General features: G+C 41.2%; 2 protein-coding genes across 2 annotated transcripts; both read right to left on the bottom strand.

Annotated features, from left to right (window-relative positions):
* Window positions 1-739: 739 nt before the first annotated feature.
* Window positions 740-20,113, bottom strand: pdgfra (platelet-derived growth factor receptor, alpha polypeptide). Its single transcript, XM_033992027.2, is given in 32 exon segments — window positions 740-2,160; window positions 2,163-2,209; window positions 2,761-2,993; window positions 4,249-4,354; window positions 4,580-4,679; window positions 5,055-5,166; window positions 5,281-5,319; window positions 5,321-5,404; window positions 6,212-6,330; window positions 6,761-6,921; window positions 7,644-7,797; window positions 7,916-8,026; window positions 8,345-8,410; window positions 8,413-8,448; window positions 8,704-8,836; window positions 9,308-9,402; window positions 10,280-10,476; window positions 10,556-10,682; window positions 11,019-11,134; window positions 11,274-11,463; window positions 11,819-11,987; window positions 12,717-12,847; window positions 13,059-13,337; window positions 13,672-13,968; window positions 14,053-14,168; window positions 14,438-14,630; window positions 15,284-15,446; window positions 16,304-16,443; window positions 17,202-17,462; window positions 17,817-18,092; window positions 18,184-18,247; window positions 19,926-20,113. Coding segments are annotated over 31 exon segments (4,395 nt in total). The 5' UTR covers window positions 18,230-18,247; window positions 19,926-20,113; the 3' UTR covers window positions 740-2,062.
* Window positions 20,114-24,910: 4,797 nt separating this feature from the next.
* gsx2 (GS homeobox 2) lies at window positions 24,911-25,986 on the bottom strand. Its single transcript, XM_033965512.2, has 2 exons — window positions 25,485-25,986; window positions 24,911-25,263 (listed from the first exon to the last, which is right to left on the bottom strand). Exons 1-2 carry the CDS (start codon window positions 25,909-25,911, stop codon window positions 24,911-24,913), a joined length of 780 nt encoding a protein of 259 aa, XP_033821403.2. The 5' UTR covers window positions 25,912-25,986.
* Between the last annotated feature and the right edge of the window lie 577 nt (window positions 25,987-26,563).

Here is a 26,563-nt window from a genome sequence, read left to right as displayed (position 1 = left end):
ACACAAATATACAAAAAATCCCAATGATTAAATGTCATATGTAGTTAATTAAATCAATAATAGTAATTAGTAATTAAATGTATCTTGTGTGATTTTTAAATTTAATGTACAGTATTGCAATGATCTGACATTTTGTGTTCAGTTCATAGTTGACATATTTTGTTGTTCTTGTGTGTTGTTGTGTGTTGTTGTGTGTTGTTGTTAATGTGACTGCTTTTGTATGCGACACTCAGTTGCCATGCCGACAAGTTGATGCTATGTGAAGTTTCTATTGGTCAGTTCCTGGTCTGTTTTGGAGACTAGAGTGCATTGGGTCTGCTGTTGTTTTTCTCATTTTGGTGCGGGTTACAGCCTAAAGTAGCCCTTGTGTTCAGAAAATACACAACCAGCAGAATTCAGCGTGTTTCCTTACACTAGATCACTACAATATTTTTTTATTAAATGATGTCACTGAAGTTTTATTGTTGTGGTGTTGTGGTGGTGGCGTTGTGTTATTATTCCCCACAATGTGCACAGTTTGAATAATAACACAGCATTTTCTTTGTGGTAAATGTAAATGTGTCTTAGTTTATCTCCATAAATGAGATCTACTCAACTACTTTAACTATAGTCAACACTATATATCTTTAAAAATAGAGAAAAAAAAGTAGGCTGTTTATTGTAAGATTATTTATCTAACAACTCATTTTTATCATTTCTTCATGTTAGTGTTCATATTCATGCTGGAAAGAAACACGTCCTCATTATAAACTTTTATTGAAATATAAATCATCTGAATGTACATGTGGTAAAATACTGAAGCATAGTAGTAAAACACTGTATTGGGCGAGTACTACAATTATAAACACTGAACCGTAAACATCACACACACCAGACATTCACATCCACTTTTTACACAAAGGGGTCTTCTACAGCTTAAGCTCTTAAAGCCCTCTGTCTAATACTATTTGGCAACATCAAAATCAGAATGGAAGAAAATAAAAAGTGCAAGAGTTGATTGCAGATTACATCATTACATTGACTGATGGTGAGAGGCAGTGGCATAGCTGGTACAGTAGCTGCTCTACTACAAAGAGGGTACAAAATAGTGACACCAGGTCATTGCAAGTACCTTCAAATGATTAATACGGCTAATCTTTATGAAACAATTAGCAAGCTTTGGTCCTTCAAAACTCTGATATGATTAGTTTGTTATCATAGTCAAATACAATGTTCCCTTTTGAATGGCCCATTAAAGCTGGAATAAATTGGATGTTTACCGGGTGCAGAGGGTTTGATATGTGCTATACAAAATACTTGAGTGTAATCCCAATACTCATCATATAAAGAAACTCTGGATCTATTTACAATACAATCACATTTCATTTGGGAAGGTCCGTACGTTGACATCAACCTATTGGGGCAAAACATCGGAGCAAAAATGGTGGAGACACAATGCAAGAAGCTTACAAAGGTATTTCATAACAGTACCTTCTATTTCAACAACTATGGTCAAATCTACTCAGTAATACATAATGAAGTATAAAAATAAACTTGAAATACTGCACTTTGTAGCTACTAAAGACATTATACAAAAATGCACAGTACACATGTTGTGCTTGTGATTCTACTCCACTGATTGTGCCAGCATCTTTGTGATTCAAAGGCAGGTTGCTGTGGGAAGTGTTTGAACCTGCTAATGCTAATATTGCTTCCATAGTGCATCTGTAGTGGTTTTCTGTGGCTGAGTCAGATCTTCTCGTGGCACGTTTCATCATCCCTTTTTTTTTTGCTTATTTCGCTGTTAAGAAATGCCCAATATAGTAAAGCTCTACCATACAAAAGTCAATGTGTTTTCCCTCATATCTGAAGTTGTTGTCAGATTCTCAGATTTGAGTCTGTTGTCTCATTGTTGCACGTTCACATCTCCACGCCCAGCAGGGGGCAGTGTCCAGGGAGCTGTGAGGAGCGCTACTAGCCATCACAGCCTTTTCAGACAGTGAAGTGGTTTGAATTGTCCTCAGAGTAAGTCCATAGAAGGAAGACAATTATTGGGAGTCTTTGGTTGTCCCATAGGCTCTTGTCACAGGAAGCTATCCTCCACCAGGTCGCTACAGTCTAGACACATTTCGTCCAATAGTGTGATGTCCTCCAAAGTCTCACCCTCGCGCTTGCTAAAGTCGAACTGCTGGAGCCTGTTTCAATGGCGCTTTCTTCGGATGTTTGTGAACTGCAACAAACCCAAAATAAAGGTTAAAATCACTATTGAACAAGAAAACACCACAATAACCTCTACTACTACTACTACTACTACTTCAACAAATAAAACATTATCAGAGTTGTCAGAAGCAAACTATGACATGTAGTTTCATACAGATATGGAATAGATGTTTACTAATGATGCTTTTTAATTTATCATTTAGCTGGATACAATGATTCTGACTGGATTTATCAACCCTAAATCTGAAATATACACAATTAACACACTACTAGAGCAATACATTTCTGACATTTTCATTAACCAAATAATAATTTAGTGCCATGTTTCTATCTATCGTCTAAACAAATTTATGAAAACATGTATTGACTGAGGTTACTAAACTAATGTATCAAGGACATAAACTGAACTAACTAATAACATCAAGTGACCCTGACCCAACAATGATAAGAAAACCAACAAGAAATGCTTTAAAGTAGCGGTGGGCAATATTGATTTAAACCCAGTCCTTCTAATCCTGTTATACTCTTGGTGCTGCACATACTTCTGCATGGTCTTTTTACCTGTGCCTGTTCCTCTTGCCATACTCGTCGTCAGAGATGGGGTCTAGGTCAGGGAGGGGGATGATGTAGCCGCTGTCCGAGCTCAGGCGCTGCTCGTCGAAGCCGCTCTCCCGGTCCTTCAGTTTGCCCTGGTTTTTGTTCGTGATGCCGATGTAGTCGTCATTCTCTGCGCACACACGGGTCACGGCTGGATGGTCACTCTTCAAGAACTCATGGTTGACTCTTTCATAATGCTGCAAGACCACAAAAGAAAACATTATTAAACGTGATCTGACTCAACCTCTAGGCTTTAATCTTGACCCTAATAAACGTATGTAATCCTTTTCTGTACTGATACTTAATGTTTTCTGTTTTTGTGTTGTTTCTTTGGCTCTAATCTTCCACAGCACAGCATAAAATTAATATACCGGCATATATTTCCAAATTTAGTGCCTTAGTATATCTCTTTTAAACAGATTATCTAAAAATCTAAATGATAAAATACATTACAGATGCTTTTAAGGAGCAGACTAATCGTTTGGCAAAGAGTAGCAAAGTTCATTCATTCTAAAATATGACCAGAAGTTATACAAACAATCAATAAATGTATAGCATAGTAGGTTGCACAAATGAAATCAAACTGAAATTGTAAAGTGATGGTTGTAAATGTGGGAAGTATATGCCTAGAATTCACTCTTTTTAAGTTGTGGCACTTGAGGCGTTCTCCTGTCCGCCTCAGACTGTGATTTAACCTGGAAATCACACATGCGTCCCGCCTGAGGTGCTAAAATAAGAGCGGGTGCTGCTCTGGATGGCTGTTTTCGAGTGCCATGTGTGCTTTTAATGGGCTCGTTTAGGTTTGGGAGGGTGAGGACACAACTGGGCTGCGTCATTACCTACACTAAGGCTGGCCACTCTGACACACAGCTGCACTTTAAGGTTTGTGTTTTACGGAAATATAGACCTGCTAAACCACTAAAGCGCTCCAATGCAACTAAAGCAGGAAGTGGAGAAGTCTGATCTGTTTATTTTCAACCTGCACATGGTGAAGCCAATTCAGCAGGTTTCTTTTAGACAGAAAAAAGCAGGGGTGATTTTGACTTCCATCATATTCCCTGCATACCTGCTTCATTTGTAATATCCTTCCTGGTACTTAGACATACACATTGCATACTATTTCTCACAATAATAACATTTCAAACTTGGAAAACTTGATATAGAGTTCAATACCACAATGATAATAAAAAAACTATTCCCCCAAAATGTAAAAAAAAATGGAAAATGTCCTCCTTAAGAAAATAAATAAATCATTTTTACTGAAACTCATTATAAGAAAGTACATTTACAGGATCACTCTAAACACACACAGGGGATGAACCACCTCTGTACTGGAGTGGGTTTGAATTGCAGTGAGTAATGATAAAAAAAAAAAGCTTGGCTACAAAGAAAGAACAAACAAATGTAAAGCTGAAAGCATGTGTGGTCATTTGAGGTGACAGGAGCACTCACTCTCTTGTAGCTGGAGGGGAGCAGCGTAGCAACAGTTTCACTCAGACCCAGGAAGGACGGCCTCTTTTCCGGTTCACTGTTCCAGCATTTCATCATCACCTCATACCTGCAAAAATAAAACAAAAAAAACAACAACATTAGAGCAAGAACAGAACAACCTGTGCCTGGTGATTGGGCTGTGACGCACGGCAAACACACTGCACAGTATAGCACTGCTCCATTACAAGTCCATGCTGCGAGCGTTTCCATTAAACATATGTGAGAGGAGGCTTTATGTAAAGATAAACAATAGCACTTGTTGTTAAAATGCATCATGAGGCTGATCACATACACATCATGAGGAGCGTGCTCTGGTTTCGACATCCTGTATCCGCTCTTGATCTTGTTGTAGAAGCTGGAGTCCACCACCATCCCTGGATATGGAGTGCCCCCTGCATGTTATAAACGAGTTATTGTTACTGTCTATATTTCTTTCATCGTAAGTTGAATGTTCGCTATGAAAATATGAACAGAGGTCTGCCATTTGCTCATCGCCATTGAGATATTATTGCTTTGCCTGAAATGTTTTGCAGTATCCATTTTGCATTTATTACAGTACATTGAAAAACATCCATTCTTCCTGTCAGCATGCTCGTCCCTACATAAATATGGGCTGCATCTTGGTCTGGGTTTGATGCAATACTGCAGAACATTCCAGGCAATGCACACAGACAACATCTCTCCATAAGAAAAGTTACATAGCGCATCTTTAAAGACTTTGCCTAATTGAAACGCTTGTAAATTCATTTCAAAAACACCAAGCTTACCTAAAGAAAAGATCTCCCAAAGCAGGATACCATAGGACCAGACGTCACTCAGAGTGGTGTACATATTATCAAAGATGCTCTCTGGGGCCATCCACTTCACTGGGAGAAAGGTCTGTGTAGAAAAGATAAAGAATAGTAACTACACTTATGGACACTGCTGCAAAAAGTATGCAAAAACGGTGCACATTTCATTCACATTTGAAGTATAAAAACACTGAAGACTTACGCTTCCTTTGGAGACATAGTTGTTGTCATGCATGATGTCCCCGAGCCAGTCCAAAGTCACAGATCTTCACTATCTTACCCTGGGACAGGAGCACATTTCTGGCAGCCAGGTCTCGGTGCACACACTGGAGAAAAAGGAAGTGCATTTTATTAGCACATATTCATCCATGACATCCTACTGCATTTATCTGAATTACTTGTGGACAAATTGTGCTCAACTGAAAAATTAGCCTTGCCTTGACTTATATTCATAGTGCATCAGTGAATCTTAGACGTTCTTACTTTTGTACGTACAGTAGGGTTGTCAAAAGTACTGAGTAACTAAGCAACATTAAAAATATATATATACTTATTTGAAAAAGCATTGATACTGGAAAAAAAAAATCACATAAATGGGACACAATAGGACCTTTGCTTAATAGTTTTAAAAGGTCTAGTGTTGAAAATTACATTCTAATGTCTAAAAAGAATTTAAGTAATATCAAAATCGGTGGAAAAGTATTTGGCCTTTCTTCCGTATCAAATCAAAGTGACAACACAGATCTATAGTTTGTGAAGCCAAGTGAGCGCATCCATTTGAAGTCCCCTAAAGCCACTTTATTTTCTATCCGTTGTCAGTTCTTCCGTATAAAGCCAGTCTTTGTGTAAACACGTCGGCTAGAGGATGTGACCAGTGTGTATTTAAGTATAATAAGTATGGAGCTTCTGGCTGTAGTTTGCATGTGCCGCTATATTGAGTCTCTGGCCACACTTTTATCACACCCCCGCTGGGCTTCTTCTGTCCTTTTGGCAGGCGCAGCTGTCATCATGCAGGGCACATTCGCACAGGCAGACCGTCACCAAGCCACAAGTCCTATGCGGCATGTGACCCGCGTTCCCACAATGTCCACATTCATTCATAAGCATTTCCTTCACTTTAGGGTTTGACTCACATTTTTGGACGCCAAGAACTCCATGCCTTTTGCCACTTGATACGTGAAGCTCAGCAGATCCGTGGTGGTTAGGCCTTCATTCAAATCATCCGTAAGCAGGATGTCGATCTCACTTTCCCCTTTTAAAACACACACAGACACATGTTTAGGTACAGTAAATATAGAGTTGGCACAAACCTGGATTTTACTAATGGCAAGGAGAAACTGGGCATTATTATGCATGTGCTGCAATTATCCTGCCTATGTAATTAGAGGGCACTACCAGGTCTAAATTCTGAGAAGGGTGTATCCATCATAGTCAACCCAAAGTAACAAAAAGACACAGTTAACAGCCAAGAAAACACATAAAAAAAACTAGGGCTGAGCAATATAACACTATTCTCATATTGATTAATCATATGTTTGTATTTGGGTTGTCCTATTATAAATAAGTAATCATTTCTTTCCAATTTTCCAAACCATGGGATCTAGAGACGACTGAAAATGTGTTAAATGTGCCCAAACAACTGTGAAAGCAAAAAAAAAAAAAAAGGTTAAATGTTCCCTCACCAGTGGAAGACTTCTGGGATGGGGGGTGGTCGTAGTTGGAGGTCAGGATGTCGGAGTATTTGGAGGAGTTGCTCATCTCCAGCATTGGGACATATTGAGTGTTATCGGCCTGTTTCATGTCCATGTAATCACCTTTACTCTCAAAAGAAAGGATCACGTAGCTGTGTGGAGAGACAAGGAGAATGAACAATGAAATGAATTATGTAAAAGTAACAAGATTTCAGTGTTATGAACCCTGAATAGTGACATTTTTGTAGTGAAATTCTTACTTTCTCTAGCCTGGACCTGGTATGGTTTGTGTCTAACATGGTAACCCTAATTCAATTTTATCCTGGACATTTTGAGGTTGTGGTCGCTGTGAGTCATAGTTTTATTCACCCAGCTGTAGCGCAAGAGGGAGAGAGGGAGAGAGGGAGAGGGCTGTAGGTTCACTGTAGCTCCTCTGAGTGGAGCCAATTAACAGGTAACTCCAACACAATGAAATTAGGCTGAAATCTGAGGCTACTCCAGACCAGTATTTGATTAGCTGAAGATGCCAGACGATTGCTTGGTTGGCGATAGAGTTACAGATAATAGGGGCATGTTTGAGAGAGAGGGGGCCCAAATTGTTTCAGTGGATGTAATGTTAAAATTTGGTTACGGGGATATGAGGTAATCCATCTTCAGACACTTTATCCTGTAGACAAAACTGTTCGGGCAATTGCTAATCCATATGTTATTGTACTGTATTTCACAACATCAAAATAATTTAAAAATTTACTTCACAAACTCAACTTTTTAGAGGATTATAGAGGTTATATTCACAAATAAAGTCAGGACACCGTGACACACACCATTCATAATTATTGGCGTCATATTTGTATAAATGCATGGATGATTTTACCTCCTGCTGCTCTCGTCTGCTGGATTGATCCCAAAGATGTCCAGGTCCTTCTTGGCCTTCTCTGTGTTCAAACTCAGGAAGCTCTCTCTGTTCTTGTGCAGATAGTTGACCAGATCTCCATAGAAGCAGTACTCAGTGATAATGTAGATAGGGCCTAAGGAATGCACCAGAGTCACTTACAGGGCTAATCTTATCCACAACGTGCAGATAACAAAATGTCCATTAAAACCTGTATGTATCATCCAAAACTTAAGTGAATGGCCTACATTTACCTGACTTGGTGCATGCCCCCAGAAGGTTGACAATGTTCAGATGTGGTCCAAGATGGGTCATGATCTTCAGTTCGGACATAAGAGCCTGTTTCTCACTGGAGCGGGCAGTGGCTGGAGAAGAATGAGTGCAGTTCAATTAAAGCAAAATGTTCTCGTTAAATGAACACAAGAATATTATTTTTTTATTGTTATTCAGGCTTGGAATTGGAACAAAGTGTAAGTAGACTATTGTAGCTACAGAGATTGAAACTTAAAAACAATGTTATAACGTGTAAGAGTTTAAAGTAAAATACAATGACTGCATATGGACTATTCAAAATATTGTGCATGCTAGTTGATATTTAATACAACTCAGACAAAATTGTGGCATTATTATAGGATAAAACATAGTAAAGTAAAGTCTTAGTTCAGTTATTCTTCTGTACTTACGTTTGAGCATTTTCACTGCTACCTTCATAACAGGCTGAGAGCGACTGAGTCCGTAGGCCGTGCCTCTACCACCTTCCCAAATGCTCCAGAGCCGAGTATACGACCTGTCAATCACACAAACATGAAAGACCTGAGTAAGAGAGTGAAGCATTTACACAAACACATTTCTGCCTGTGTTTTCTCATGTGTGACTCCAAGAGGCTGCATTTGTCCTCTATTGCCCAACAAGCTGCCAGGCAAAGTAGATTAGCTTATCACTGCATCCCTTCAAAGGCAGAGGCCACAGCTACTCAGCGGGAATGGCACCGAGGTTCAATAAATAATGGCACGTTTGAATTGCGTTGGTAGAAATATCTCACCCAGAACCAGCCTATCACGAGGGAACTCCCATCTGGAGTCATAGGGAAGCTGCATAGGGTCCACATAGATGTATTCATTGACCATCGGGCTCACGGACTCGATCACCCTCCAGCGGATCTCATATCTGGGCTTCTGCAAGACACATTTGAATGTTTGAAAATCTGCAATTTTAACCCACTGAAGATGAACATAAGATTTTGGAGCCTATTTAAATAGTTAGTAGCAACACTGACGCTGAAGTACTTTCTTATAAATTACCTGATGCCTTTATCTACCGGTAATTAGAAAACATCTTATCTACTGTAAAAACTATATGACGCTTTGGGATAAGAGCTGATTGGCTGTGCAGGTTTGGTCCACCCTCCTTCACTTTTCCAGTTTAAAAAGCTGCTGTAAAGATGTGCTAGTGGCCAAAGAATCATGCATGTGAATACTAGCAATGTGCCAAAGTGTTTCTGAGACCTAGTAACAAATAAAACACCTACTACCTCCTTTCACGGTTTGTACCCCAATTTTAACAGCTTCAATAAAGTAAAGTAATCAAATGTTCAGGAAATCAGTGGATGAATGACACAGATGAGTGCTCGAAGGTGGCAAAAGTACCTGTTTCCATATGACAACCAACACAATGAGTGAGATGATGACAATGACCAGCAGCACCAGCACAGCAGCCGCTACCGTCAGCTCGGGGTGAGGGCCTGTGTGAGGGCAGAGTGAGCGGTCAAACACACTTGTATGATATGTAAAATGGTGCTTTAAAATGCAGCAGACGAGGAGGACAGGGGGAGGACAGCTTTTAGCAGCCAAGAGCAGAAGGTATGCTGGGAAGATAAGATACAAGCGGAGGAGGGGGGGACCTGGGACTTGCTGTTAAGATTAGAGGGTGAGTGTGTGAGTGAGGAGGGGTAGTTCAAGGCGGGGGGGGGGGGGGGGGGGGGGGGGGGGGGGGGGGGGGGGGGGGGGGGGGGGATACAATAGCGCATCGTCTGACAGCTGCCCCAACACTGACAGCGCTAAGTGGGGCCCAAACACTTGCTCCTGAAAAAGGTGGTTGAGAGTGGAAGTAATGCAAAGGAAGTAACGGTATGAGGAAAAACACTGAAAAGAAAAGTGATAGAAATGAAGGGCAGAAAAAATCAGTAGTAAACTCTGTCTGTTTTAGTATTTTAGTATATAATGAACCTTAATTACTACTACTGTATGTAACTCTATGGGATTTTTTCTGCTTTTAAAAGAAATATCCAAACTTATGAGCCAAAAATGTTGAACCTTTTAATCTCATGTCTTAAAGTCCTTTCAACACACAACAATTACGTCTCCAGGACTGAATAATGGCATCTCCTTCGTTTATTTGGACTGACCTGCAGCTGACACATCCATAGGCCCAGTAACTACAAAGATATTACCCATAAACCCAAGTCCAAACATCTGACACCTGACCTGCCCTCCAGCTCAGTTTTGGGTAGGTTAGAATGTTGGGATTTAAGTCAACGTGTATATAAGCTAATACGTTCCAGTTTTTTGTCATTATTAGTTTCCTAAAAGAGAAAACAAGCATGTGAGGAGCCTACTTACCATTAGACACCAGCTTGACCTCCCTGCTCACAGCGGCCATGTCGTTTTTAGCCAAACAGCGGACAGCCAAAGTGTTTTCCAGATGACCAAACAAAACCTGGCTCTCAAGATTATTCTCCTCATCCATGTGCGAGTCCATGGTAACATCGGTGGAGTTGGCAGGGAGAGGCACCCACAAAGAAGTATCATTGGCACAACTAAACAGACCCACAATATATTTACTTTTACTTGGAAAAATAATATGTTTACAAATCTAGATGGAAAAAGAAGGCTTACTTTTTGATGTTTTTGCAGACAAACCACTCAACTTCAGGAGTGGGTTGGCCCCGAGCGATGCAGACCACAGCCTGACCAGAGGCTGAGCCATGATGGATGTCCATGAGGTCTACAATAACAGCAGGCACTGGGACAAGACAAGAAAGGACACAATTAAAATTAGAATGGAGGTATGCAAAGTAACTTAAAACCTGTAGTGATACAAAAACAGATTTCTACAAGCACTTTATTCTGCAATCATATACTAACTTTATTATTTATCCAACTATTGTCATCACAAGTAAGTTTAAATCCACAAAAATACACAAACCTTGAACAAAATAGAACAATGTGGTGTACAAACAAAACTATAGGTTCTTAGATTTATTTGAAAATGTCTGCCAAAACCTATGAATTTTCAAGTTACCAAAATTCGCAATACTAAACAAATCATATGGACAACAATAAGCTTCCACTGCCTCACCTTTGACCTGCAGAATGAAGCTAAGCCCACGACTTTGGTTTCCACTTGTGACTTGCATTGTGTAGTTCCCGCTGTCCTCCTCTTTGGCCCGAATCAGGGTTAGGACACTCAAAAACCTGCAAAAACAGAAGAGAAACCTCCAATAAGCGCCTAGTCATTAAGTCACTATCTCGTTAACAGACTAATTACAAGATGAACTCTGGGAACTTTACTTTAGGCTTGTCATTATGAGGGTTATAACTGCTCTGGACTCACCTGGTCTCGCCAAGCGACCGGAGGGAGGTGGAGATCTCCGCGGTAACATCAGCAAGAGGACGTCCGTCTTTGAGCCAGGTGACGTGAGCGCTGGGCAAAGCATCAATTTCAGCCTGGAACTCATGGACTTTGTCGAGCTCGGCCGTCTCCAATGCCTTAAATTCAGGCTTGATATTCAGAAACTCATTGGCTAAAATGGAAAAAAGGAAAATTTAAATAAAACAACATGATTTACTTGGTTGTAAATTGAGATATTGTTTCATTTTTACGGCTTATATTGAAGGTTTTTCATGTCTTAGATGAGTTTGACAATATTTTATTAATTTCACGATTTTGCAATGTGTGTTTTAATAGCTTAATCTTTCATGACACAATAATTAAAATAAAATGATTCAAAATAACAATAATCCAGGTTCACATACTTCCCAAAACAAGAGAGCCTTATTGTGCACCATCTCATGACACTACTCCTTTCATCCTCATATTACAACAAAATAATAACGGATTATATGTATTTTTTTTATTATATGTAAAATGTTTCCTACCAAATACAGTGACAGTAAGTGTTTTGGTCTGGCTGTCGTTGCTCATGACGTCTGAGATGGAGCAGGTGTAGATGCCGCTGTCTTTGGTGGAGGCGTGGGGAATGGTCAGTGTGTACAGGATTTCCTGGTTCCTCGGATCCTCTTTCACTGTTTTAAAGCCACGGTTGGACTGTCAAAAAAAGAGAGATAGTTTTAAACAACTCCCTACATAAAATATTGTAAGGCGATCTATAGATTTCAGAATGATGAAAAATTAGGACCGTTGCCATAGCTACTAACAATTTAAAGCAGCATGTTATATCTTTTGAATGGTTAAAAAGTCTAATAGGAATCTGAAACCTATGAATACGAGTGCCCTTAAAAGTAAATGTCAGTGTAATCCCTCAGTCGCCCAGGTCTGATCCATGGCAAAAGAGCAAATTTAAATCTGTCAACTGGACAAATCGTTGTAGGAGTGAAGACGTTTTACTGCTAATCCAAGCCGCTTCTTCAGTTGTGGTCAGATTACTGGTGGACACTGCCTTATGTCTTTCTGCAGGGAGGAGCTAACTACACTGAAACTGTAAACAGCTATTGTCTCCAGTTTCAGCCTTAACGACCCTATTCAACCTGTGATGGCCATCTATTGTTCTCTTTGTTCCTGTTTGTTTTGGGTTTGAGGATGGAGTTGCAGATTGGTAAAAGATTACGTCTCAGGCCTCTATTCCTGTTTAAGGAAGGATAGTATTTCCAAACAAAAATAGCTTCTTCACTCCTACAACGATTTGTCCAGTTAACAGATTTAAATTCCATCTTTTGCCATAAAAGTAAAGTATATAAAATATACAATAAATGGTAACTTAATTACATAAAAAAAAAAAAAAAATCACATTGCTTATTTGGTCTTAGTTAACCTTACCAGTTTTCCTGGATATTTCCAATGATCCTCCAAAACTTGTGATCCTTTTGCCAGGCAGGACACAGTGATGGTCTCCCCCACCAACAGGGCAGTCCTCCTAGCATTCAACTCAACATGCAAAGTGCCGCTACCTGAAATCACAATTGACCACATCAGCATTCTATGGAAAAATTAAAGTTTAATAACTACTCAGAACGGAATTTAAAGGACAGTCCAGTCAATGTTTTGCTTAAAATGTGCCCTGTGTACACACAAACCCAACTTATACTTTACAAGCAATACACCTTTAAACTATGGACCCCAGAACCATCTAAATTAGAAGAATAATCAAAATCAACTCACCAACAGTAGCACCTATCCATCCATGGATGATGTACTCCTCACTTAGGTACTCCTGTCCATTTATGAGAGCATTACACACATATGTCCCCCCGGGAAAGATCCCCAGCACACCCGTTTTGCTGTCGTACACACTGGGCACGGGCTGCTGTGTGTCCACATTCACCAGAGTGACGTTAGCGCTGGGATCAGACACTACACAGGGGACTATCATCTCATCAGGACCGGACAGGACGTGGTTACTAAACGAGGCCAAGGACGGGATAAAGGGTACGTCAGGATCTGGAGGTAACAAGGTAAGATGTACAGTCAGCATCAGTGTGTATGTGTATGATAATCAATAAGAATGGTAATGCACATTTCCCATACATTTAAGTTTTGCCTTCCAAAGATGTATAGTACAGCCAATTGATCAATAGTGTCCATTTACATTTTTTTTTTTATCTGTACAGTAACAATTCAGAGAAGGGTTTTTTCTTTCGGTCTCATGCAAAAAGAGTAGGAGAGAATTATAACTAATTAATATGGCTATTAGGTGTACATATATTTGGCATTGGTTGAAAGTACGTAGAAAATCCTTTGAAATATGAGCAAAAACAGCGGAATAAACTTGCACCTGGCACATAGACGTAGATGGCGCTGTCGTCCATGTCTGCCGTGCTGTTTGAACTATAAGAGCAGCTGTAGTAGCCCGTGTGGATGGCTGTGGCGTTGTCCACGGTAACAGTGTTGACAAAGAGACCATTACTGTCTTCCTGCGTCTGCTCCGGGACGACCAGCGGGGTTTTCCAGACAACTCTGCCATTGCCCCGACAGGTGAGGGTGAAAGGGGAGTGAAGGGGCACCACCATCTCCTCATTTGGCGGGAGTACTACCGGGATGGAGGATGGTGGGAACATGACTGCAGAAGGAGCTGCAGACAAGATGAACATAAGTATTCAATAACAGTCACCATATGTAAAGAATATACACTATAGAGATGCGCTAAGTGTTTTACCTTTAACTTTGAGGTCGAAAGAAAAGTGAGCACTGCGTGAACCACTGGTGGCAGTGATGGTGTACTCCCCGTTGTCTTTCTCCAGAGGTTGACGAAGTTTGAGAATGCTCTGATAGCTGGAAAAGATATTTGATTTATTTTGATAGGGCTCAAAATCGCAGCAGCAGTCGCCTCGCTGGGCTTTACAGAATTGTTGATTTAACCAATGGAAAGTTAGAAATACAAACAGTGACAGTGATTGGTCGATAAAAGACAAGCAGATTAACCGAGTTTATAGCAGAATATTTGAACTATCTGGGCTTTCTTATGTGTGGTGAAAACCAGACTATAACCTCAACAACACCCATTCATTCGTGTAACTAAATAAAAGTTTAAAAGTTATTACCGATTGCCCTCAAAATGACTGGTTGTCGTGAGGACATAATAGTTTTGTTCGATGTCCTTGCCATCTTTCTGCCATGAGACTTTGGGAGCTGGGTAGGCATCAATCAGGATAGTAAACTCAGTCTCCTCCAACAGGCTGACAAACTCTGTGGGCAAAATCCCACTGTGGTCCAGGGCGACATAAGAGCTGTCCTCTGAAATGACATGAAAGTAGAGACAATATGTGCAATTAGGCATTATATTAAAGACAATTTGGGGTATTTTGTTTAGAATTAGAGTAAGGCAAGGGTTCGTATGGACACGGGAAACACAGAGGAAAAGGAAGTCAAACATCTGCTCAGGTCGTCTAATAAAAAGCACTGAGATGATGTTAAAAGCAGAGGTGAAGCTTTACAATCGGATGGCAGCAAATGGCTTCCACAAACCACTGGGTCACCTCAAGCACATAAATAAAACTATTTTAGGTCCATCAGAATATCAATGTGAATGTCAGAAAGCACAGTTTGAAAAGTAACAATTTCAACGTAGAAATCTTATGTTTACTTACATTACAGACTAAAGACAACAAGTAAGAAAAGTTACTTGTGGGTTCTGACTGGCAATCTGGGGCAATCTTGAAATGATCGCTTCATTTTGGACTAAATTATTAATGCTTCTATTAGTCCACAATGGTAAAAGGGCGAATAATACGAACCTACTTGCAACACTCGAAAACATGATCAAATAAATACAACAAAAGGAGTCTGTATATGTATTAGTTATTTAATTTAAAAGCCAATTTGTGACCCCTTTTTCTCTACTTAAAATCTAGACTTTTGCACAGGTTTGCACATCTAACCGAACTTACCAAATACAGTGACTGCTACAGTCCCTGTTTTGACCTCTCCAGTGATCTGATCCGTAACAGAGCACTCATAATTGCCACTGTCTTGCGCAGAAGCTTTGGAGATGTGCAGGGTGTAGACGACATGGTCTGAAAAGCTGTCTTTCTTCTGAACAGCATCCACAGCCTGCAAAAACCCATATAGGTCAAAGGTCATGCAACCAGCAGGAAGAATATTTAGAGCATTTCGTTTTCCAGTAAGAGCGTCCGAATGTGTTCGTCGTGGAGCTAAAAGCTAATGGCTTAAACACTTGCTAGAGCACAGGCGATAAATCAGGATCATAAGGTCTTTTAAAGTCTGTAATTGTGACCAAGACCAAAAACAGGAATTGGGGTCTTAATGTTTTTGTCCCTAGAGCATCTGGGAAAGGAATTACGGGAATCCCAGGTCGGAAAAAAAAAGACTGAATGCATTAGGAGCATACAAACAAACATAATCTGATGTGGGTAGAGCTGCAAAAATGTACTCATCCAACTGAGGTCAAGCCTTTAGAACAACTTCCTAAGACAAGCTGCTTAGACCTTTGCTGTCTTATTTTCCCTGTCTGCACAGTGTTATTTGGCTGACATCTTCATAATAAAGACACAACATTTGGTCGCTCTATTTCCCGACACATACTCAAGTAACCGCTATGGGCTGTCCTTGCAGTTATATTCTGCTTGCCCCAGCTAAGTCCAAAACCATTATTTGCTAATTTAAGATTTTGTAGAAGCTGGGAGGAAATGGACATGAAAAATGAAAAATAGGAGTTGCTACACTAACATATTTCTGTACTATATATACTATACGATACTATCCTCTAGACTGAATCTTTATTACTGTAAGATATTCTACTTTGGGCTTTAGGCGGAGTATAGCCAACAGAACAATTAGTTAGACACAGTACTAACAAATAGAGACATAAACAGGCACATTCATTCACTGCAGTATGATTTCAAGACATTCTTCACAAAAAACAACAACTTTTTTTTAATAAAACTGACCTGTTTCTTGGGGTGAAGCCACTGCTGCTTTAAAAAGGGTCCACTCTGAACGGTGCAGGTGATGTCCAGAGCCTGCCCCGCGGTGAGTGTCTCATCACTGGCCTTCACTTCTAACCTGAGGTCATCCAAAACTGCAGTGTCTAGAGCCAACAACAAATGCATATTAAACAAGAATATATCAAAAACAAAACTATTATTATGTTGCAAAATAATGACTTAGAAACCTCAGTATTCGAAACGAAAATCCAACTAAAACCAAAAAGCTGAATAAAATAGCTGAACTAAGACTTCCAGTTTTGTGTTAAATGCTCTTTTTATTGGTCCTCTTGATATCTTACGAGACTAAGCCATCTACAATCTACATTTAATTTTCTTGTCAGTTTTGTCCTCCTTCAGATAATTTCCGGTTTGGAACGACATGGTTTAGATCTAGATTAGACCTCGAATGGTGCTGTTATATATTTGATTTAGATCTGTTGTTCTCAGAAAGCCAAATCTTTTCTTTTCTGGTGGTACTTGGTGTGAAAAGTTTGAGAGCCATTGGTCTAAAGCACTCAAGAGAAAAAAGGCAGAATCCACTTTAAAATAAATAACAGATCTATGTCTAAGTACAGACCATTCAGGATTTCTTTTTACCATAACAAAAGTAACAAAGCACTCAAGGAACAGCATCTCTCTCACCTCGCTAAAACATTTTGACGTGTGTAAAGAGTCAGGGTGAAGTCATCTGTGATAATGACATAATGCCACATAACGGAGTGAGATCATCGCCAGACAAAAGAGTGTTCCCAGCTGTTTCTCTGCCTATACCTAATCACTTCTGCAACTCTAAATAAATGATCTTCCTTATCACTAAAATAAAACAATTCTGATGTCCAAATGTAATAACTGAACTTACTTTCATCCTCAACAGTGTAGGTAACGCTCTGAAAGGTCTCTCCGTTCACAGTGGTCTCACAGTAGTACTGGCCGGGAGACAAAGCGCCAAAGAAGCCGATTTTGTTGTCATAAAAAACAGACCGCTCCTCTCCGCTGACCACGCTCTTCAGGACGACATGGTAGTGAGGGTCAGACACTCGACAGGAGATGGACACCCCGATTTGATCCATAGGCACGATAAGGTTCTCTCGAGGCTCTGGGACGAATGGTGCAAGAGGATCTGAGAGTATGGGAGAGAAAAACATAAGTGAATATACATTTTAGCAGAGGGATGAGGGGTAGGTGAAATTACAGTTGATAAAAAGTGAAGACCATTGAAGTTATCATCAATAGTCACTAAATAGTCAATATCCAGTGGTTTACATGTATGATAATGGTCTCTATCATTGTTCAAGCAGATAAACACTCCACTGGCCCTTAGATCTGGTTAAACTAAGAGCCAGTGTATCATTTAAACTAATTTGCTCAGTCTATAGGCACAGAACAGGCACACATGTCATGCCCTAACCTTTCTTATAGCTCAGCAAGTCATTGCAAGTTACTGTGGATAAAGGCTTAAACATTATTAAATTACCTGGTACAAAGACATATATCCCCGCCTCGTTTTGTTCTGGCTCTCCATCAAACGTCTCGTACGTGCACATGTAGTACCCGGTGTTCTCCACAGTTGCATTGTAAATAAACAGCGTGGAGGTGTAAAATCCAGGTAAAGCAAAGGCGTTATCAGGCAAAGGCTCGGCCCAAATCACGCTCCTCTTCCCCGTGCAGCTGATGTTGAACATAGAGTCTGGCTGCAAGATAAACTCCTCTTCGTTGGAAATGATACTGGGAGGTGACAAGCCCCAGGTAACTGTAAATAAATAGGTGCTATGTTAGAAGGTGTCGCTAATGAATCGTTGGAAGTGAGAAGTGCACTCCACACGACACATTAATGAACTTACGTGAGATAAGAGCCACCAGCGCAACGCACGGCTTTAGCACATCCATGATTATGGATGTTTTGGCCTGAGGAGAGAGAAAAAACCACCACTGAATGCATAAATGTGACTCATGAGAACAGGTCAGTTTGTCTTATGATCTGGTGTTTTCTGATAATCAGTGTTTTTGTGTACAGTTTGTTTAGACTTGAGGAATATCTCGTCCTCACTGTGTGTCTGTGAGTGTCCTACAGAGTTAAGCAGCAATGCAAAATACCGGCAATTGATTTTATGAGTCGCCACTTGGGGGCGACACAGTCCATTGTTTCAGACCTTGCTGCACTTATCCCCCATCGCGCCTGATTTTCCCTTCAGTTTTTTGTAAACGCCCCTGTTTTTCAGCTGCACGATAAATGGCAGATATATAACGTACTTTAAAATACTAATAATAATAATTTGAGTAGCCCTTTAAAAATAGGTCTGTGTCACCAAATTATTTTTCAAAGTTTTGTTTTAAGAAAAACTACTACTATGTTCAGATGGTTGTTGTTTTGTTTGTGAACTATTGTCTGAAAGTCCAGGTCTGAGCTGTGTGTCTAAATGATGGATTCCGGTTTTCAGTGGGGCCACACAGTCTGGTCAGCGGTAGAGCACACAGTCTGGTAAAAGCGCGTCTGTGCTCCACATTGCGGGTTTCTGCTGCACACAGACTTTTGATTGCAGACCCTACTGTAGATTGGTTTGTCGTTAACACTTGTAGATTTGTGTAGAATGAAACTATTGGCCCGCGCAGTTTCCCGCGGCTGCCCTCTGTGGAGCGTCTGAGACGACTTAATGATCCTTGGATAACCTGGGTTTGGTTTACTCTGTAATCAACTGGTCCCACTTTGCACAAAAGTGTGTATTTTCGCAGCAGTCATGTCAATGAGCTTTAATTGGATTTGACGTGTTTGTGCGCACGCCTCGCCTTAAAGAATCCAAAACGATATGGGTTTTTTTGTTTTGTTTTGTTTTACTGTGCGTTTAAGTCTTCCCCTTTTTCTAACCGAGCAACTCAACAAATGTCCCAGCGACAGCTGATAGTCGTTTGGTGAAACTATCGCTTGGCGTCAGCAGCTGATTCCCATGAAGTTTGCGCTGCAGAACATTCAAAGTGAAAATGGGAAAAAAAAAACATTTATATCCTGAATATCAAATGGTTCGATAGAGTCCCCTTAGCACAGCAGGGCTCATTTAGAAGAATGCGCAGCCGCTCCAAAACCACACTCTCTTCAACCAGCCTCCAGCGTCTCTCCTTTGCTCCACCGTTGAAGTTTTTCCAGCTTTTAATTCCTCCGATTCTTTCGCGAAAACAATGCCGTGTACAACATTTCCAGTGCGTGTGTTTCTCATTAAGTGCCAGAGTGAGTGTCCCACAATGGCTCTTCAGTCCTCAGTGACACCTCCAGCTGTGAGGCCCGGACCCATCGCTTTCATCCCACAGAGTCAGCGACATGTCTCCGCTCTGCGTCCAGCACGGGGCCATATGCTCCAAACCAAAGTGCAGAAAATTACGCACTTGCTACTACGCGTAAAGGCCATGTAAAACTTTGGATGTGACTCTTTTCAACCTTTAAAAAGTTTTGCCTATTCTACAGAATATAGAAAATAAAATGTAATGTGTGCAGAGATGGAATGCAAATCAATATAATCCAATTTTCCTGTCACGTATTCGTGCGTAAAACTTCCCAATTAGTCGCAAAAACTTCCACAAAGCGCGCGTTTACCTTCAGTAATCCCCTCTTTCTATCGCTCCGGTGTCAGTATATCCACAGTGAATGGTCCGCAGTCAGGGTCCTTCAGTGGAGGGGTAATCCTTCAGAGGTCCTGCGCTGGGCGACCATATGTCTGCGTTGTGGTGTGCGCCTTTCGCGACCGCCCTCACGAATGCGCCCCAGCTCCACAACGACCTGTAACTGATTCTGTGTTACAGTCCACCCCCTGGCCCCGCGTCCACCCGCCCCCCGAAAAACAGCACCACCACCAGCAGCAGCAGAGAGAAAGAGAAGAAGGTATCATCAGGCTCAAACTAAATAAGGCTCAGGAAATTAGAGAGAAAGACACGTTGAGAAAAAAAAAAAAAAAAAACATTCACTAGTTGTAAAATCAAGTTATTTGTCTGAACTGCAGAGTGTTAGTTTTTTAATTCCTTTTATTTCGTTTTTTCTTCTATTTTTAGGGGGGAAATCTCACGTTACATACACGCCAACGTTGCTTAATGTTTAAAATTAATGGACGTTTAGTTGAAACTCATTAAGAGTTCATTACAGTCCCTCACTGAGCTCCGAGGTAGTGAGTTGAAAATAAACGCTGGACCTCCTAGGGGGCGCTCCAACACAGCTGTATGGCCACTAGAGAAGCTGTGTGCAAATGAATACGCGCGGATGTAAAGGCTGGTCTGCACTTAAAAAAGAAAACAGCACAAGGAAAAGGAAAGAAGACTTTAATTTTATTGCCGGTTACTGTAATTGACACAAGCAAAGGCAAAGAGAATCCATTAAAATAACAAAAATACAACCAAATAAAAATATGTTTGAGACACTTGCGTAAGTAGAGCTCAGTATTCAAAGTTTTATAGAGCAATGGCGCGGTAGAAATATGCTACAATGGTTTTCATTGTATGTTAAATGCAACAAATTTACCATGAAAGGACCATTTATCTGTTCATCTGCATTGATGGGAAATAGCTGTTAATGGCACCTTTGGCACACGCGCGTCAGCTGCAGGACGAGGCTTTGCCCCGGGGCTGAGTGGTGAGGAGAAGCCCGTGGGGTTTAAAAGTGGGATAATGCCCCCCTATGAATCACCTATGTGCCCGGACAGGGACAGAGAGCCCCCTCCCCGCACCAGCCGCTCAGCGCAATCACTTCCACATGTTGCTCACAAGAACAGTGTCGTTGTTCTCCAGACAAAAGCAGAGCAGCCCCTCATGCACGGCTCAGCTCTCTCTTCTAACGTTTGCCTCTTTCAGCTAAAAATATCTGTTTCCTGCTGCTGACAGAGGGCGTTTAGCGTGACTCTGCATTCTGCTTTATGGGCAGAACAGAACTCCTAAGCGCTGCATGGTTCATAAAAAATGTGAGGATTTGACAGTGGACTGGAATACATGATACACTCCTACCTCTGTGCATCCACTAGGGGGACAGACACAAGAACTCATACAAATAGACAAGGGACATAGCTTAAACAGAAAAACAAACAAAGAACATCTCATATAGAATTATTGCTGAAAATGAGTTGATCAGAACCACAGACATATTTATGCCATTAATATCTCATCATGTTGGTCCAGATGTTGGCCTTAAAAAGTTTTTAAGCAAAAATAGCAAATTTTTTAACACGCAAGTGGAGCCTAGTAGAGACCCAAGTAAAATAATAGTAATCTAAATAAAAAATATAATCTAAATAAAAAAGAAGAAGAAGAAGAAACGAAGTTGACATAAGCATTAGGGAATATGTGGAAGTATCCCAGTAGATAATAGACACATTTACTGTGGAACTCGCAGCCCAATCAAATACAAATATCTGTGGAAGGACAGATGAATTTTTATTTTGCTGTTATGAGAGATTTAGGCTCTTCATTTGTAAATCTAAGACAGAGGAGCGCACTGTGGCTCTTGTGTGCGTAATCAGGGGGAGCTGTCCGGAGTGCTGAAGTCACGAGTCACGTCAAGGTCTGGGCTGTTTCCTCAGACACGTGACCGTCTGTCTGTCACGGTCTGGTTGACTCCAAGCTCCTGTTTTGACTTGTAACAACTTTGACCGATCAACAGATGAACCAGAACATATGGAACCAAAGAATACTAATGTTAGAATAAACACATGAATAATGCTTTATGGAAAATTAACTTTAGTCCTAATTTAGTTAATTCTTTATTTGTCAGGGAGCATGTACAAATGCATTCATCTGACAAAAAAAGATTATCTGTGTCAGATTTAGCTACTGCTACTTTCCATCTGCAATCCCTGCTACTTCTTGACTTCTTACATCTAAGTTTATGGTACAAATACTTTTTTCTACCTATTGTTATTACAGTAAAGGTATTTGCAATCTTGTGACAGCTGTGCTAAATGAGCACTGTTTCGTTTTTAGAAAACACGTATTTCATGTCGTTATCACTTTAAAACTTTGGATTATAAGATTCATTTAACTGTTTTATATACTTAACTATAATTTAGGTCGAAAAGAAACAGCAAGAAACTGCTGGCTTCAGAAACATTATTATACCATTATTGTATAGTTTTGTCTATAGCTTAATGTTTTTACTGTACTGTACACAGTGTTGTATTTTATTATCTTTACATTTGTTTGTATCTTAACACTACTGAAGTATTTCTAATGTTCTCTTTAGGCATCGGTTAGATTTAAGTCTATGTTTATTTTGATTTCTGATGCATACATACTGATGCATACTTCACCTGTTGTTCCTGAACATTGCACTGCAACATTGGGTTTTCTCCATTTTGGGACAAATAAGGGTGATGTTTATGTTATTTTTAAAGAATTAAAACATAATATCAGTGTAATGGATGATTTTTACTAAACACAATCATATTAATAACGTGTCCCATCAGATCATCATCTCGATTTGAGTCTGTTATTATTCACCACCACATCCAAGGCTCCCTCGTGTCTGCACTGAGAGGGATGCTGGCGTGCGTGCGTCAGCCAATAGGAAACAGACACAGTTCTCCAACGGCACTTGAGTTTCTTCTACTTGTGTCTCTTCATCACGAGCAGCTGCAGCGCCTCAAAGCCGCTTATTAATTACCTTTTGTCATGCGTAATTGCCACTTTTTGTCAATAGAGGTCGTTGAGGGCTGACGTCTTTAGAGTGGAGTTATAGTGCGATTAAATTAACACAAAACAACAAATAGTCTACCAGTTAGAGAGTAAAAAATGCATAGAGCACTTTAATGCGTAAATGTCTCTCTCTCTCTCTCTCTCTCTCTCTCTCTCTCTCTCTCTCTCTCTCTCTCTCTCTCTCTCTCTCTCTCTCTCTCTCTCTCTCTCTCTCTCTCTGTGTTTCTCTGATCAATCTATCCACGGTGGTCTTGTGATCCTGGTTCACGTCGCCAAGGATTATTGAAAAGTGTTTTTTCTATTGTCATTGGCCCTAAATGCTGCAGAGGAACTCCACACACCTGCAGAGGCACTCTAATTCGATTAATAGGATCTTATATATTCATTAGGTGGCTTTGCCCTCATAATATATGATCAGCAGCTAGACGTGAAAAGGGGACCATTGATTCGCGCTCTGAATGGGCCTGCGTGGGACCGCAACTTCACCTGCTTCCCCTCTCAATTAGGAATGTATCCCAAACTCGGACAGAAACGAGTTAAATTAGGCGTCTGCTAATTTCCAGTGGGCCCTCCTCCATAATCCCTGCTCCCTGTGAGTCCGCTCCATTTGATTCAACGCCGCGTGAAAGCCTCAAATAGTGCCTAATGAAACAGTGACTAAATGGTTGTGTGTCGCAGGAGGAACCCTGGAGCTGGTTCTCAAAGCGCTCTGAGCACGCAGCCGTCAGGGGGTCCGCGCCTAAATGAGAGTCCCAAGGCAGGACAATCTAACCTGTCAAAGCCTTTGGTCACTTCTATATATCCTTGTTCCGCGCTTCCACGCAGTTAACAGCATAATCAACCGACCGACGTGGGACCCGAAACGCAATTAAACTGGACTTGGACAAGCAAAAATCCATTGAAAAGCAGGCATTAAGGGACTATTGGCTGCTCCCCACGGGGCGTTATCGGGTACCCTTTTGTGGTCGGATCTAAGGAGAAATTACAGCTTCATAGTGCTCTCCATCTATTCCAAACTAAGGCCTATATCATGTAAATGATGCGCTGCTGTACGTGTCTCCAAATACACAGCGACAGGACTCAAAGGAGCGGTAATAGCAGCTTAATAACACACTGCGGCTCTTTAAATGCACTTGCCTATTTGCTTTTATATTTAGCCTATAGACTATTTTTGGTCAAATACAAATGAATTTGACAGAACCATTCAGTTGTGACTTAATTTCCAATTTACTTTGATTGTATCCTACAACAAAACACCATTCTGTCCACAGGTTTTTTCTGTCAGTGGCAGGTGTGTGGTGCTGCTATAGGATGAAATGAGCTGAGGGCCCCAAAGAGTAAAAAGTCCATAGACTTAAGTCAGTTTGAAAATCTTGTAACATCTTTGTAATTATTTCATTTGGGATTAGAGACTTTTTGACTTGTGCAGGCCTGTGTTAGAACACATTATTAACATACTCAAAGAGTGATCCTTAAACGTGGCTTTACAAACAGGACAAAATATTCATCATAAAGCTTGACCAGTCTCGGTTATAGCGCGTCTTATTTTAAACTGACTGAAAATGAATACAAATAAATGTAGATCTATAATTAAACCAAACACCCAGAGTGTGGACAGATAATTACAGGTAAAATGTGATGTCTTTATACTCAAATCATGACGAAGTGTTTGCAATTAATCTTATATTTATTACAATAAATACACATGTACAAAGTTTACAAACTGTTCCAAAATCATCCAGGTTTGACTTGACGTGGACGTCACATGCGCTCGTGGAAACATGCAGGTGTCATAACACTGAGAAACAGGATGTCCCGTCAACACTCAACTTTTCACAGTCTGTAAGAGTTCGTGCGGGACGGACGAGGGTTCTGACTCCACAGGGTCAGAAGGATGGGACGTGCACGTTAGATAGGGGAGACCTCCTTGTCTTCAGACACAGACACCGGGGACATGGACTCTTCGTCCTCTGACCTGGAATAGTCCGGTGTCAGGTGTCCCGTGGCGCACTTGCAGCCGTTGTGCGTGCTGCTGCTCCTTTGCGTGGACTTGCCCTCCTTCTTGTGCTTGACTCTGCGGTTCTGAAACCAGATCTTCACCTGTTTCTCGGACAGGTTCAAGTACGTGGCGATCTCGATCCGCCGGAGTCTGGACAGGTACATGTTTGAGGAGAACTCCCGCTCCAGCTCCAACAGCTGTGTGCTTGTGAAGGCTGTGCGCATCCTCTTTCCATTCTGGATCTGTGAACTGTCTGAGGCGCCTGAGGGAAGAAAAAGAGGTATTTGTCTTTAAGGGCGACTGCCTGAGCTGTGCCTGTCCCAAAGTTTCTTTACTTTTTTTTTTATATTTTTTTTTTTTTTTTTATTTTTTTTTTATTTTTTTTTTTTTTTTTTTTTTAATCTTTCGCTGCTTCTAATACGGCAAGGCAAACAGGTGGAGCATCGTGCATAAAGTAGTTTAAGTCGCACAGGTGTTACTCACCGATGGACAGGCAGTGGTACCTTCGCGGGTCTGTGACACTGAACGTGGGTGCGCAGACAGGCGTGTGCGCAGGGTGGGCGAGAGCGGGACTCTGGTGCTGGTGCGGTACCCTCTGGCAGTACTGTGTCTCGGCTCCTGGGAACTGACTCTTGAGCACAGGGATCCCGCCGCGGGAGGAGTTGAGGTGCGACGTGACGCACAGTGGACACACGCAGAAGGTGCCATTCTTCCTGGATGGACACATCGGGGATGTGACCGTCATGACGCCTGGAGAGTGCATCGCGCTGATGGGGATGAGGAAGTCCTGCGCGGGGTGCTGTGGTCTCACCGGATCCTTAATGATTAAAGAGTCGACATAGAAAGAGCGCGACATGGCTGTACGTGTGTGTGCGTGGAGCAAGAGTGAAGAAGGACAGACGTCTCTCATGTGAAGCCCCTCGGGAGAGTCCTAAGGTGCTTATGTTTGATGCTTCAACAAAAGGGAGCCCAGAAGAGGGCTGGCCCTGCAGCGTCACCCACGTGCGCACCCGGCTTCTGGGGGGTTTGAGCAGTTAGAGACCCCGCACCACGTGATGTCTACCCGGGCCTCCAATCACATCTTGGACACTTAGTGTTTTTAGCCTCATTTCACCAGTTCACAGACACCGCTCTTCGCTGCCATAAAATCAACCACTAATGCCTCCTCTGTACATTTATAATGAGGATCTGTTATCCAGACACCTGCACAGGCAGCTACTGACCGCTCACTCTTACAAACACTTCAAATTCAATACTATTATACTGAATGCAGATTTTTTTCTTTGTCGTTTTTGTTGAGTGCCACATGTATAAATTACATACATCGTGGGACATGATGTTTTTCAGAAAACAGTTGTGTAGTGGTTTCATAGACTCACATTCGCGTAACTCTGCTCGTGTACAAAGCTTCAGGTGTGATGAAGCTGGAACACCGATGGACAGGCAGTGGTACCTTCGCGGGTCTGTGACACTGAACGTGGGTGCGCAGACAGGCGTGTGCGCAGGGTGGGCGAGAGCGGGACTCTGGTGCTGGTGCGGTACCCTCTGTCAACAAAAATGAA

This window comes from Periophthalmus magnuspinnatus, chromosome 4, assembly GCF_009829125.3.
Source record: "Periophthalmus magnuspinnatus isolate fPerMag1 chromosome 4, fPerMag1.2.pri, whole genome shotgun sequence".
NCBI lineage: Eukaryota > Metazoa > Chordata > Actinopteri > Gobiiformes > Gobiidae > Periophthalmus > Periophthalmus magnuspinnatus.
The sequence above is the reverse complement of the archived record's forward strand: the minus strand, read 5'-3'. Positions and strand labels throughout refer to the sequence as shown.